The sequence below is a fragment of the Ictidomys tridecemlineatus genome, chromosome 15 (genome assembly GCF_052094955.1).
Source record: "Ictidomys tridecemlineatus isolate mIctTri1 chromosome 15, mIctTri1.hap1, whole genome shotgun sequence".
Classification (NCBI taxonomy): domain Eukaryota; kingdom Metazoa; phylum Chordata; class Mammalia; order Rodentia; family Sciuridae; genus Ictidomys; species Ictidomys tridecemlineatus.
In genome coordinates, this window is record NC_135491.1 from 48,825,295 (window position 1) to 48,841,421 (window position 16,127).

The 16,127-nt window shown below is 38.9% G+C and overlaps 1 protein-coding gene across 7 annotated transcripts in view; it reads left to right on the top strand.

Moving 5' to 3' along the window:
- Hydin (HYDIN axonemal central pair apparatus protein) overlaps positions 1–16,127 on the top strand; it is a 358,781-nt gene that overhangs the window by 65,166 nt on the left and 277,488 nt on the right. For all 7 annotated transcript variants that reach the window (XR_013430979.1, XM_078032635.1, XM_078032636.1 and 4 more), the window contains 2 exons: positions 5,227–5,426; positions 15,391–15,515. Coding sequence is in view for 6 of the 7 variants with exons in the window: in XM_078032635.1 (XP_077888761.1) it covers positions 5,227–5,426; positions 15,391–15,515 (325 nt within the window). In the remaining variant the exon portion in view is untranslated. The remainder of the gene's footprint in view (positions 1–5,226; positions 5,427–15,390; positions 15,516–16,127) is intronic.

Here is a 16,127-nt window from a genome sequence, read left to right on the forward strand (position 1 = left end):
TAGAGAAAATGTCTAATTTGTTGTCCAAATGGTTTTCCTACTTTGCTATTATGAAATATAAAAACCTTGTCCCGAGGAGAATAGAAATGTTAACATATTTTATGTGTTCTAGGTGTATAATAATCATAAACTATGTTGCCAGCATTTCAAATCAAAGTGTAGTTGTCATCAAATTTTCCACAGCCAATAATTCTTGTGGGCAAAAATAATGGTAGGGAGTCTGTTTCCTTCCTGGGTGGAATGAGCCCTCCCCGGTTCTGTCGGGATCTCCTTATAATCCCAGGGCCTAGCACAGTGCCCAACGCATAGGAAATACACAGTAAGTATTTGTTGAGTGAGATAAGTAAATAAAAAGTTATTCCCAATAAAATATAATGAAACTTCTTCAACTTGGAAGATGGCCTACAGATGATAAAAGCAAAGTATAGGAAAGGACTCATTTTCTTTTTGTGTCCTAAATGTTTTCAAAGTTAACTTTCCCATCATTGCAACAGGAGAAAGACACCTAAGAAGTCTTCTCTAGGAAGGAGGTTTCCATTTTCTTTCATGTCTCAATGAGTCGTCTCACTACTTTTTAGCTTTCTGGACTTGATAAATATTAATTGGATAATCAGGCTAATGAGGAATTCTCTTTATGAAGAACCCTTGATAGTTTTGTGCCCCGAAGAGGATATTATGGATGACTAATGTTCTTTGACTCACTGTGTGCATTATTTGAGCTACAATCCAATAGTTGGCCCTCATAGAGCTTATGTTCCCTAGTGAGTTGACAAATATATAATTAAATGTCAGTTAGTGACATGATAAATGATACTCTTTGATAAAATGAAGAGTATGATAAATAAAGCTCTTTCCCTGAAATAGGAGGGTCAGGGAAGACTTCTCTGTTGGAGTAGCATCTGGGCAAAAAAAACTAACTCCAGCCATGCAAACATCTGAGGAAAGAGCTCTCTGAGAGAGGGAAAAGCAAGTACAAAGGCCCTGTGGCAGAAACATGCTTGGCTACAGGCTCAGGGGGGTGCAAAATGACCAATGGGGCTGAAGCAGAGGAAGCCTCCGGGAAGAGGCAGAGGATAAGGCTGCAGAAGGTGAGATCATGAAGAGTTAGGGGTCATTCAGAGTGGGGGAGGAAGTCACTATAAAGCACTTAAAATATTCTTATTCTGAAAGATTTCACTGATATGTAAAAGTTGAGAGTATAGTGTGGTGGATTGTCATTGCCCAACCCTTCCCACTATCAGTGCACAATCAGTCTGACTTTGTCCACCCTGCTCTTATCCTCAAAGGGTTTGGAACCCATACATCAGATTTTTTTCAATTGTAAATACTTCATTATTTGTCTCAAAATCATAAGGAACTTTTTAAAAGTTAACCACAATACCAAAAGTATACCTAAAAAAATGACCATAATTCCTTAATAATATTAAATATTCCGTTAGTATTTAGGTTTCACCAATTGAGTCATAATTTTTTTTAAGTTGATTTGTTTAAATTGGGATGCAGGTCAGGTTTGCTAGTTGATCCTCAATCAATTGCTTGCAATCTTTTGACCCCTGTTGCTTATATACTGGTGGCCAGGTATACAGCCTTGGTTAGATAACTGTTTATTTTTTTTTTTGGTAAGAATCTTTCATAAGTGATGTGCTACTTCCTATTGTATCACATCAAGAGACACAAAATGTTTGTTATGTTTTGTTTTGTTAATGTTACAGTGAGGATCATTACTTAGATCATTGAAGTTTCAGTTCCCATAATTCCATAATTGGTTTGCATTTACTGATTGGAATTCTTCTAAAAACAACAACAAAACCTTCCCTCATCAAATTTTTAGCTGAAGTGGAGTTGGAGAATATTGTGCTAAGGGAAGTTAGCCAATCCCAAAAAACCAAAGGCTGAATGTTCTCTCTGATAAGTTGATGCTGGTCTATAAGGGGGAGGGAGGAGGCATGGAAAAATGGAGGAACAAAATGGAGGAACATGGAAAAATTGAGCAAAGGGGAGGGAGGGTAGGGCAGTGAGAGTAGGAAAGATGGTGGAATGAGATGGACGTCATTACCCTAGGTACAAGTATGACTGCACAAAGAGTTTGATGCTACATCGTATACAACCAGAGAAATGAAAAATTGTGATGCAATTGTTTACAATGAGTCAAAATGCGTACTTCTGTCATATATACCTAATTCAAATAAATAAATGAGTTTCTGAATCTATAAGGAATAGAGACAAATAAAAATAAAAATTCAAAAAAGCTATACCATCAATGTTAGTTTTAAACTGATTGGGACTTCAGAAGTGATCCTCCTGTTTTGAGGGGTGAATTTCAGATTAAGAAGATACCATATAATAATGACTTGTAACCAAATGACGAATGTAGAACATTTTCCAGGGACACGGCATGTGAAATCCACCAAGACCTGATCAGATCTGAGTCTGCCATGTTGCTATTCCTCTGTTGAGTTTCAGAGTAAAGGCAGAAAGAGGATGAGGGGGCTTAACACACAGGCCCTGACCCTCGCACACAGAGGCACTCACTGTAGTAGAAAACGCCATTTCCCTTTGCTGAAACATTGAAAGAATTATTGCCACGTTTGCATCCTGTCATGACGCTAATGTAAAATCATGACTCATTTTTTTTTTCACTTCTTGAAAAGTTGTATCTGCCATTTTCATATTCGGATTTTTTTTTTTTTAAAGTTTGGAGGCTGGGCATGTTGGAAGGAAGACTACCAACAAAAAGTGATTTGGAAGTCTCATCTGGAGAGCATTGTCATATAGGATAACATTTTAAGATATGGAGTAATTGTGGCTAAGTCTCTCATAGTAGAGGGGAAAGAGCTCAGAATAAATATTTCTGGCTTTGAATGGTGGCCTGATTGCTCTGGATCTAAGTACAGTGGAAGGGAGTACATTGACTGAAGTAATTGCTTAGCTTGCAGGATGACAGAGCTGCCCAACTCATCACGTCTGAATTAATTCTAAACCAGCAAAGCAATATATAATCGTATATTACGTGATTTAATACAGTCATAGTAAATGCACAACTTCGATATTGAAATGTGTTGTAAAGAATTTCTTAAAGAACTTTCTCCATATTCTCTTATGGATATGTGAATTGATTATGAAAAAACGAATAATTCTGATCCAATTTCAAACATTGCTTATTTGGGAACTTGAAAAGATTTAAAAACATTCCCCTTAATATCTCAACCAGCTTCCTAAACCTTTTCCCACTGTCTTTCATTCCTTATGGAATGAGGAAGAAGATACATGGATATAGAATAAAATAAGACAAAATGCTTTGGGATTTCCTTGAATCCTGCCTTCCACAGCATCTTTTGTTTTTGTTTTTTTGTTTTTTTTTTTTTGTTTTCTCTCAAAGCCTCAATTAATATTAAAGTTTCCACATGTGCCAGCTGCTCTCCAGTTCATAATTCCCCACAAAATCTTTGCTGGCTGCGGTTTGATCTCAGGAAAAAAAAAAGAAAAGAAAACAGTGCTTATCTCTTCGGGATTCTGTTGTAATCAGACTAGACTGTAGTGTTGAATTCCGTGGGGTTTTCTAAAATCAAATATCTTGGTGTAATTTGTACTTCCTTTTATTTGCATGCCATAAATTCCTGGCATTATCATTTAGAAACCAGAATCAATTGTAAAGCAAAGAGTCCAACAACTCAAATTTAATAAATTTCATGAGTCCTGTTCATTAATTTTTATTACTTGCTCCTACCATAGGGCTTTTATGTTTCCAGTTCCCATTGCCAGGAACACTCTGTTCCTGGGTCTCTCCAGGCTGGCTCCATCTCCTCTTCATGTCTCCGTGCAGAGGTTGCCTCCTGAGGGAGGTCGTCTTGGTTCTTCTAACCTAAAGCCCCTTCCCATAAGTCACTTGACCATGCGTTATTTTCCTCAGAGCCCCTTTTCTGAACTCATCTTGTCCTGTTATCCCAAGGTTTTAAATCCAGGCCACTGGAAGGACAAAGATACCAGTATTGAGACCAGGAGGCTGTTCAGGAATGGTTTGGGCATGGAAAGAAGGCCAGAAGATGACCTTGAATGGCTTCGTGGAGCCTTTTGGGTGCTAGACAGAGGTTCCCTCTCTGGGCTTGTACAGTTGGGGTCAGCAGAATGGGCTGGATGTCAGCCTCCAATTCTGCCCCTCAGCAGGACATCTTTATGCACAGTTGCAGACAGAAGCATTAATTGGGGGGCTTCGGTTTGAGACGTGATATGTTCATAGCCAATGAGATACCTCTGGGTAGCCGGGTATGAGTTTGAAGTCTTGGTTTGCAGAGAGAACATCATGTGTTAGGGTTACAGAGGCTTCACAGGAGACTTCTTTACACATATTTATACATGGATTGCATTGGATATAATGTATCCTTCCCCCCCCCCACTTGCTCATTGTCTCATCCATCTTCATGTAAGAGGAAGTGGGCTGTGACCATATGTGTTTCCTAATCAACTATATTCCTCAGCCTGGCAGAGTGGCTGGCACCAGGAACTTAATAAACACAATTAACAGAATAAATTAATTGGGAATACCACTATTTCCTACTGTTCTGTGGCTTCATGAAGCTGAGTGCATGGCAGGTCTGTATGTCCATCCATGTCACTTGTTTCCATTTCTACTCTTCTCCTAAAGCCCAAAGAGAGTTTCGATTTTGTTTGTCCAGGTGAGTACATAGCTCAGTAGTACAGTAGTTGCTTAGTGTGCACAAAGCCCTGGGTTTAATTTCCAGCATCATAAAACAAACAAACCAGAAAACCCTCCACCAGTTAACACCATTTACACATGATTACTGAAAGGAAATTTAAGTTCAAAATGATTTTACATTTATTAAGATTGCCTTGCTGCCAAAACACACAACATGATTGGAAAACTGAAAATGAAGAAAAATAAACTCGATTTAGATAATATATTCCTTTCATGATGGACTTCTAAGCTTCTGGCCAATTCGTGAAGGGACTGTTAGTTTTCCTCTTACGTTTAGTCTTGCTTATTGCTGAGGGTTCACTTTTAGCATTGCTATGTTGCCAACAAGCATTCTGTTTCTAGCTAGTGAGATGACATGAAGAGTTCAGTGTTTCTGTTGCATTTAGACCCAAGACTGGAAAAGATGGGTGCTTAGGGCCTCAGAGTTTTTGTTTGGAATGGTCGGCATAACCACTGTTTTTCTTGATCATGTTGGTTTTTCCACAAATGATGAGTGTTCTCTTTCTTTGTAGGATTATTCCCATATGTTGACCTGTGTTACTGAAAGAGAGAAGTTTATCGTACCCATCAAAGCTAGAGGTGCACGGGCCATCCTGGATTTTCCTGATGAGCTGAATTTTTCCAATTGTCCCGTCAAATACAGCACTCAGAAGATTCTACTGGTACGAAACATTGGCAACAAGGACGCTGTGTTTCACATCGTAACTCATAGGTATGCATCCCTTTGGCTCTTGTTTCTGAGCATAACTAAAGCAGGTCAGCACAAGTAATTTGCTAGAATAACATTTGGGATGGAATGGCTTGTTATAATCTCCAACTGCAAAGCTGGGAAACCTCACTGATACAGATTAGACTTCCTCTTCATCCTACGAGGAACCTAAAATTCTTATTTTATATCCATTTCTAACCAAATCTCTCACCTATTGGTTATGAATTTATAAATAAGTTATTTTGATAGAGAAGTTTTATAATTGGCTGGATTGTTTCTATTGCTGTTGTAATAAACATCACAAACTTAAAGCAACACAAGATCATTATCTTACATTTCAATAGGGCATATCCCCCACTGGGCTAAAACTAAAATGTCAGCAGGGCTATGATCTTTTGGGAAGCATGGGAGAATCTATTTCCTTGCCTTTTCCAGCTTCTAGGGACTGTCCACCTTCCTCAGCTCATGGCCCTCAGTTGTCTCATCTGAAAAATAAGGGAAAGTATAGAGGCCTCATAACACAGGGCTATGATGAGGACAAAAGTGAGTTAATGAACGTAAACTACTGATACATAGAAAGTACTAAATAATAAGTGTTGGCTCTTTATTTATTTTTCTTAAAATGAGCCAAAGCCATTTGGCAGGCAGAATAATAGTTTTCCAACTATGTCAGTGTCCTAATCTCCAGAACCTGTGAGTGTGTAATGTTACATGGTAAAGAGGGGTTAAGGTTACTAATCCGCTGACCTTAGAACGGGGAGATTATACTGGATTTTCTGAGTGATCCCAAAGTAATCACAAGGTTTCTTAAAAACAGAACAAGGAAGAAGAGGATTTCAGAGGGATGAGATTTGAGAAGGATTCAGCCTGCTATTGCTGGCTTTGACTATGAGAATACTGTGGGATTGAGAGGGTGTATCAAGAGCACAGGGGTAGTAAGTGATGGACTTGAATAGAGTAACTATAGTGTAGACATCTTGGGACAATATAAAGGATGGTGAGGAAATCCCTAATGTAAAGGAACTCGCTTATAAGATGGGAAAGAACCATTTTTCTGGGGTATGAGAATGGTGACTGATTGGTGGAGCCTTAAAAGAGCAACCAGCTTGAGAAAACAGGAGGCAGGGCTCAAATTGTTTTCTTCATCTTTTAAAAAAAAAATAGTGTGGATATTGGTCTAGACTATGAGCTCATTTTCCAGAAGGCTCTTTTTTGGGGGGGAAGCCTTTGCTGCTTAAGGACACATTTCTCTCAAAAGGATTAGCATTTGCTTCTGTCTGGTTCCCAAAGGTGAGACCCTATAGTGGTCTTTTGGTAATTTCTTGCCTGAGAGTTTCCTGGACTGGTGGAGTATATTTGAACCTCAAACCTGCAGAAGATGCAAAGTCCAAAGTTAAAAATATCCTAGATAAACTTTGTTTCTCTCACCCAAAAGCAAGATAGACATTTTTCTCCTTACTGATAGGAGGATGTTTTGTGGGTCTTCCTTTCCCAGGTTTATGCAAGGATTTGGTACCAGTCCTCTGACTTGACCATCTCAAAACCTTGTCTCCTGTTCCAGTAGGGCTGTTAAAAACCTAGGCTTTTATGCTTTGGAGAGCCCAGGGCTGACCTCGATTTAGCTTGGTGGCTCCCTGCTCTGATTCTTAGTTTCCTCTTTGTTTTGGAATACTGTGAGTTTTCCTTATTTTTCTGTGCATGTTCAGCTCTATATTTGTATTTTACTTTATCCTATCTTCCTATGTATTTTCTGGTAGAAGAGTTTTCAGGCTAGCCAGTCTGCACATTTAGGTAGTACTATTGCCATATTGCAGGTCGAGGGCATATCCTTTGGGAGGAAATTTGTATTTATTCTTCCAAGTATCCCAAGAGAATCACTGTCCCTGAATCATTTCATGTAAGATACATATTTCTGCCTGCTATTCCATTTCTCCTGTCATAAAAGCTATCTTTACTATTTCTTGTAAAATAAGTTTACTATGAATTCAGTTTATGTCTATCTGGAAAAAATCCTATTTTTTCCTTTATTTCTATAAGACATTTTCTCTTCTTTATAGAATTTTGGGCCAACATTTATATATACACATATTCCCCCGGTATTTTAAAGTTGTCACTCAATTGTCATTTGGCTTACATTTTCCTAATGATAAGTCTATTGTCATTCTTACCTTTGTTCCTCCACATATAGTTATGTCTTTCCCTTGGGCTGTTTTCATGGTTTTGTCTTTATATTTGTTTTATAGCAGGGTGAAAATGATGTATCTAGGTATAAATTTTGATTTTTTTGGCTTGTTGTTTTAAGGATTTTGTTTTGCTTTGGTTTGGTTTTGCTTTAATCCTCTTGAGGTTCTATGAATTTTCTGGATCTTTCATTATTTTTGGAAAATCTCATCCATTACCTCTTCAAATATTTCTTCTGCTTTATTGCATCTCACCTTTTCTTCCACATGGAGGCAAGTTCTGTCAGCCACAGGTAAAAGCCACTGGTGAAACCATTTGTACATGTCCCATCTCCCTGGGAGAAGGGGGATTGCCTTAGATTTCAGGCAGTTTTCTCTGAAACCTCAGCTCTCCCATAGGTTCAAGAAAAGTTGTGATTTTGTTGTTATGCCAGTTTTTTGTTTTTTTTTTTCATTGTTAGGACGAGAGAAACACTTTTCTCCTTTCTGCATCCTAAAAGGAGGCAAGACTCTCTGAACTACTTTAAATAAATCAAAGCCAAAGTTCTTTTGGAAATTAGTGTCTCCTGACATCATTCATCAACCTAGTAAAGCCTTTGCCATCTCATGATGTGAGCCTCATATATTTTGATTTAGAGAGAAGGAAGTGGATTGTTCAATTGGCTCACCATGACTTAGGAAGAACCCATCTTTTTTTATTAAACAAAACACAACTACCATGCAAAATACACATTAAAATTTTCCTATTACATTGATATTTTTATATATGAAAAAGATAATCTACCTAATTTGAAAGAAAAGTGCAGGAAATTATATCTTCCTTAACTGCTTATCTGAATCTTAAAAATTATACATAGATGGGAATTTCTTGCCTATTAGATTCATGTAAATGTGAAGCAAAATTACATTTAATAATTTGCAGTCGCAAGAAGAGATCTAAAACTATTCTATCCATCTGACAATGTAAATCATATTTTCTTTTAAAATTTTTAAAAAATTTTTAATTTGTTATATATGACAACAGAATGCATTACAATTCATATTACACATATAGAACACAATTTTTCATATCTCTGGTTGTACACAAAGTAGAGTCACATTCTTCATGTCTTTATACATGTACTTAGGATAATTATAACCATCAAATTCAACTGTCTTTCCTACCCCTATACTCCTTCCCTTCCCCTCCCTCTCCTTTCTCCCTTTGCCCTATCTAGATTTCATTTAATCCTCCCCCCTACCCTGCATCATGTTATGAATCAGCATCCTTAAATCAGATAAATCATTCAGCATTTGGTTTTGGGGGATTGGCTAACTTCACTTAGCTTTATATTTTTCCAGCTCCATCCATTTACCTGCAAATGCCATGATTTTATTCTCTTTTAATGCTGAATAGTATTCCATTGTGTATATATACCACATTTTCTTTATCCATTCATCTATTGAAGGGCATCTAGGTTGATTCCACAGTTTTGCTATTGTGAATTGTGCTGCTATAAACATTGATGTGGCTGTGTCTCTGTAGTATGCTGTTGTTAAGTCCTTTGGGTGTAAACTGAGGAGTGGAATAGCTGGGTCAAATGGTGGTTTCATTCCCAATTTTCCAAGGATCTTCCATACTGCTTTCCAGATTGGTTGCACCAATTTACAGTCCCAACCAGCAATGTATGAGTGTGCCTTTTTTCCCACATCCTCGCCAACATTTCTTGTTTGTATTCTTAATAGCTGCCATTCTGACTGGAGTGAGATGAAATCTTAGAGTAGTTTTGATTTGCATTTCTCTAATTGCTAGAGATGTTGAACATTTTTTCATATATTTGTTGATTATATATCTTCTTCTGAAAAGTGTCTGTTCAGTTTCTTGGCCCATTTATTAATTGGATTATTTGGGGGTTTTTTTGGTGTTAAGATTTTTGAGTTCTTTATATATTCTAAAGATTAGTGCTCTATCTGACATGTGTGTGGTAAGAATTTGTTCCCAATTAGTAGGCTCTCTATTTACCTCACTGATTATTTCTTTTGCTGAGAAGAAGCTTTTTAGTTTGAATCCATCCCATTTATTGATTCTTGACATTAATTCTTGTGTTTAGGAGTCATATTAAGGAAGTTGGGGGCCTAATCTGACATGATGGAGATTTGGACCTACTTTTTTTTCTAATAGATGCAGCATCTCTGGTTTAAATCCTAGGTCCTTGATCCATCCACTTTGAGCTGAATTTTGTGCATGGTGACAGAGAAGGGTTTAATTTCATTTTGTTGCATATGGTCAATCGTATTTTCTTAATATGGAAATAATTCTAAGGTAAATTTGGGAACCAACTCAAGGACTAGCCAGAAACCATGAGGATATTCAACATTTCCATTTTACAGGTGAAGGAAGGAAGGCAGGAGTACAGAAATGACCTACCCAAGTCTCTCCAGTAAATTAATCTCAAAACCTGGATTAGATCAAACATGGGTCAGTTCTGGGCTCATTTGTTCTCAGATCTATTTTTTGTCCTGTCCCTACTTTGTCCAGTATCATTGTGGGACTGAGTTAGCCTTCCACTACCTCCTGAGGCTGGGTGGATTCCAGCTGAATTGGATCAGTGAGGGCACTGGAAGGAGATTGGAGAGTAGGAGGAAAGAAGGAAGGAAGGAGCTAGGGTATTCTTCCTCCTCCTCCTCCTCTTCCTCCTCTTCCATCATTAGCAGAGTCCCCAGCAGCAGCTGCAACTTCTCTGTGTCTTAGATGCTGTCACACTGGCCTTCCTAGGTTCCAAGTTCTTCCAGATAGCTCTAGTCCCCAGGATGTGATAATGCTTCACTCTTTCCTTTTATCTCCAACCTAGGGGTGAAAATGGCTCACTGCAGTTAACAGTCCAAGTGTTACTTCACCATCTTTTCTATACAGCTAAGTCTCTCAATTAAATTGCCTCTTTGCAATTTTTTTTTGTTTTCCTGCTTAGATTTTTCATGAAATGGTATTTTATGTTTTTTCCACAAAATGCATATTTTCCAACCATTTTGTTAGTTTTGTGAGCTGCCTCAAACCCTTCCAATCAATCCTTATTCTGAATTAGCCTTGGTTGGTTTTTGTTGTTTGCAACTGAAATCTCTGATAGCAACAGTGAGGAAGAATGTGACTGAATTTGTGGTCAGATCATATTGAATAAGAATCTCTGGGAGATCCCCAAGAAATATTCTAAAAACTTCAGAGGTGATTCTGTTTCCTAGGGAGGGTTCTTGGATTAATGTGATTATTAATAGACTTGATAGAGCAGTGGTTGTAGTTTGGGAATTTGGAGTCAAAAGCTCAGTCTACTCTTAGTCCTATCTCTTTTAAGGTTGATATATGACTAGAAATTTATATATGTATACATATTCTTATTGAAATTATATTATTTTATGTATATGTTAAATATATATTATTTTGATACATATTCTTATATATATTGTTAATGAAATATTTAATTAATGATTAAGTTTATATGATGGTTAGTGGTTAGTTTTAAATAAATTGTAAAAAAGAAACTTTCTTTGTATATCTGTTGCCCCCATTAGAATATGAGCTTCTCAAATGCAAGGATTGTATATCTTTTCATTTGTATTCCCCAGCATCTAGCAAAGTGTCAAGAATAAATAAATGTTTATAGGATTCCCATCCAACAATATATCACAAGGGCAAAGTACAACTATAAACCTCTACAATAATTTAAAATAAAAAAGACATGTACTATAAAATGGGCATGATGTTTTTTACACTAATAAAAGGAGCTGCAGTGTTCTATAAAATATATAGAGAACATAAACAATTACCATTCAACTTTATTACAAATTTGACCTAAAACTCTAGTAGGTCCCAGAATAACTTTGACTATTAAAGTAGGATTAATATTGGAAGGTAAGAGAAAGAGTGATTATTAAGAATCAATTTTGAAGCCTAAAGCCTCAAGTTAGAAATTAAAGAAGAAAGGTTATCTGAAGAAAAATACTAATATTTAATATTTAATATAGTGGGACCAATATTTAGACTTCTGTTATAGTATTGAATCATTTGGATGGAATAGTTTCAGTTCTTAAGAATAGCTCATGATGGAACAAAACATGTTTCTTGTGACTCATGATTTTTCACAAAACTGAATTCTGTCCATAATTAGGTAGTTGGTATTAATGAAGGCTGATATCAAGACTAAACATTTTGATAGAGCCAGCCTTATGCCCTTGAGGAATGATACTTTTGACTTCTTGTAAGAGCCTTTTCTGATACTTGATATTTTCAAGCTGGTTCAGCTTGTCTCTAATAAAACGAAGTACAAAATCAAATTACAGACAGCAGTTAGGCACCAGAACGAAACACACTCCACCAATTAACACTGATTTATTGAGAAAGCTTAGGCAGCTCCAAGTGGCAAAGGCGATCCCAGGTGATTTCCCAACCACTGAAGAAGTGGAGTGTAATCTAAGCCTAACAATTAGCACGAAGGAAAGGATCCATTCCCGCCCTTCGGAATTTGGACTCCTGCAGGTCCTAGAGGCCTGATATCAAGTGTCACCTTCTCTGTGGAAAATTCACAGAGAATTTTGTGTTCTGCTATGTAATAATATCCAATTCACTTCAAATCTGCTCTCTGCTACCAAGAAATATTTGAAAAGGAGGTATAATCACAGTGCAGAAAGAAAAGTCCTGGGAAAGAGTGGCAAAGAAAGAGGAAGGGACTGCCATGTTTTCCCCAAGCCAGGAAACTGGGCCTGCTCTCAGCTCTTCAGATTCTCCCTGAGGCCAGAGGAAGGGCAGAACTTTGACAGTGGAAGACTCACGAGTTCCATGAAGCAAGGATTCTGGAGCTACTAAGAGTTTAGTCCTTTTCTGTTTCACCAAGATGTTATAAAAGTTAAAGAATGAATCAAAATATTTTTATTCCTCTTTAGGATTTGATTATAATGCAATTCAACAACCTCTCCTGAGAGGCTCCTGGGAGTAGACAACTGTGTGTGGGGTACAACGATGGCTTCCATGTTCGGGGTAGCTTGGGGCAGGGGGACCGGGCAGGGATCTGAGGCAGCTTCCCTCCCAGCTCTCCCACCATCTGGCTGGGCAACCCTGGGCATGTTGCCTACCTCTTGGGGTCATCTGTATTTTCATATCTGAAACACAAATACCAACAAGTACTTTTTAAAGGTATTTTGAAGGATTACAAGAATTGACATATGTAAAATACTCTCCAGAATGGAGTCTGTGCCCATGGATCTACTCTCCTTCAGAGAATGTTTCTTTAAACTTCTTTCTGTGTTAGTTTCTTTCTTTCTTTTTTAATATTTACTTGCAGTTGGATACAATATCTTTAATTAATTTATTCTTATGTGGTGCTGAGGATCGAACTCAGGGCCTTGCCCGTGCTAGGTGAGTGCTCTAGGGCTGAGCCACAACCCCAGCCCTCTGTGTTAGTTTCTAACATTACTTTCCATACCTGCTTCTTGCAATGGCTAGAAACTATTGACAGAAGAGGAGAGAAAACCCAAATTCCATGGGAAGGAACTCTATCGTGTGTACTGCACCAGGAGCTTTGCATAAGCAGGGTTCTGTTGAAAAGGGGACTGAGTGTGGAATGTGGTCGGCCACTTTGGAAGGAGGATGGCACCAGGGATACGACCCTAGAGGTTCTGAATGGTTACAAGGGGCACAATCTACTTGGAAGGCAGAACAGGTGTAGTGCTGAGGGAGCTTGTGGATGAAGAGACCATGGTTTCCCACTCACCCCACCTGGGAATGTGACAGGTGCAAGGGATATTTGGGCAGAGGTATGTGTTACCAGAATGTGAAACCTGGTTGGGAGCAGATTGTGTTGGACCATGGATGCCTAGGATTTGAACTTTATTACACTGACCGTGAGGACTACTGAAGGTGTTTGAACACATTGATGTGTTGTGGGTATGTTTTACAGTGTCTCTGGAGCTGTGGGAAGGACGGAGGGAAGAATGATAACAAGCTTGAACTTGTCTTAACACCCAACCTCATCCTCAGGTTTATCTTCCAGTACCTCAGAACTGCCAGTGAGGGAGATAAAAACAGCAATAACAAACATAATAATAAGTCCTTACACAGCATCTCCTACATGCCAGCCACTATTCCAAGCACTTTACCTGTCCTGATCCCTTTAGTCTGCAATATAACTCTACGAAGTAGGTGTATCATGGCCCTTGCTCTGTAGATAAGGAAACTGAAGGTCATGGCAGAGCAGGGTTGTGGACTCACTGCATTGGGACTTGCTCCAACCTGGCCTCTGGAACCTCCACTCCAAGGGGCCTCTATGGCAATGCCTGGTGCCTGCAGGAGAATAGGTACAAGGAATATAGGGAAGGACAGAAAAAAGAAGGGGGATGTCAAGAAGTGAAAGGAAAGGACATCAGAGTAGAGAGCACCAGAGAAAATTAAAAACTGCCCCTGAGGCACCAGTGCCCAGAGGCTCCAGGGGTCCCGCAAGAAGAATCTCGGGTACCACCCAGCCTTAGCCTGGCCAGAAGCTCTGTACCCTCATAGCAGAGAGCTTAGGTTTTCTGGAACTGAGTTCATTATCTAAAGCAAATATTTAAGGAATGATGACTCTGAGAACTGTTGTGATCGAAGTGAATAATCAGAAACAGCTTTGCCTGCCAGATAGATTGTACAACACATTACTTTGAAAAACTAGCAATTTAAAGAAGTGAAATGGACCGTGAAAATAATTAAATGGCCCGAGTTTCCTATTTAGAAGGAAATACTCCGTAAGTTCTATCTAAGGTACTTCATGATCAGATCCAGCTTCTCTTTTGATACTACCTTCCAGAACAATTAGGCAAAACCATTTGATGTTCCCCAAACCACACTCACTCCCCACAATGCACCCCCATATTCTATTATGAAAGCATAGACCTTATCCTGCTTGTCTTTCCAAATGCACTCTCTACCTTCCTGCTGCCTCTTCTCATCCAGGAAACTGACCTCTGTGCCTGGGTCAACAGGCCCAAGTGCCTTCTGGCTTCTGGATGGCCTCAGCCAAGGACAGTCCCCACAGGCACTTGGGCAGGCTGTTTTTACCCTACTGTGTTCACTGTGGGCCCACCTGCGCTGGCCATCTCCTTTGACTAAGGTTCCTTGTCCCTCACAAGGGGGCTTCTCTTAAGGACTCTCATGTGGGTTTCAAAATCATTCCTTCCCCATGGTTCTTTGGGCCTAGAGATGGTGACAGCTCAACTGCTACTAACCCTGGGCTATTGCATCATTTCTGGTAGTTTCCTATACTCCTCCCACCACCCCCTTAAAATAGATCTTTGTTAAACTGTCTTTGGAATTTCTTATACCGTCACTTTCCTTTTGGGTCTATTTTTCTACTATGGTACCCTCTATCCACAGGACTTCATGAAATTTGATGTTTTACCCCTTGGAAGCCACAGCTTTGCACACACATTTTAAGTCTGTCCCTTAATGAAATCTCAGTGCCTAGAGGACACAGACTGGACTTTATTTGTTTGCTGTCACCCTAACTCAGTGCAAGAGCCCAGCAGGAATACTCAATGAATATTAAAAGAAGGGCTGAACGGCAAGGACACAAACAAGAATATTATCCTATCATTTAAGTTTCTCTTATGTTTGCTGATCTGTTACTGTTATTTTAACATTAAAGCTGAAGTTCTTTCACATTAGGGAGAAGGGCACACTTTCCTACTGGACCCTGAAGCTGCTGTGTCCGACCTGACGTGCTTCTCCTCTCCTCCTCTCACACGGGTTCGAAGTGTGCTCTGATGCTGTATCTCCATACCTGTTGCAGGCCTTTCTCTGTGAAGCCCACGGATGGAATTCTTAACGTGGGGGAGTCCACGCAACTGGAAGTAGAGTTTGAGCCGCAGACCATTGGAAATCACAGTGGGAGGCTTGTCGTGTGTTATGACACAGGTACGGGCTATTCTCCATTTAGAATTCAACACATTAAGAAAGGTCAGGTGGGAGACGTAATGAAGATCAACCAGAAACTGTGTTTGACTGTATCAGAGTAAGCTAAGATCCACGAGGTAAAGAACAGAAGAACAAATGCCTTCGTTGGAAAAGATGTTGAGCCAGATATAAATCTCATCTATTCCCCAGTGCTTGAAAGCCTGAGGAATGCTGTGCTCAGGAAAAGAAATTAGACCCAAAGTTATACAGGTGGGTGAGGCTAGATCCATGTGAATGAAAACTTGAAGTAATGGATACTCCATGGGTTTTCCATTTGACTTACTGTTGTATTTGTCTAACATTTAAAAAATGTATGTCTAAGCTCAAAACGTTTTGTATGTGCCCACTAGTCACCTATGTAAGATCCAGTTACTTCAGTCTTTAGAACATGCAAATATCCTACTTAACATTTTATAGGAATGTTGGACGGTAACCATCAGCACTAGCATTTTCTTGGCCACAACCTGTGTAATCATGAAGTCATATTATTTTTGCAGTTGTTTACTTACAGTCATGTAGCCTGCATGGGCATTATGCCATCTCAAAAGCTGGTTTTCAAATTAATATTTTATC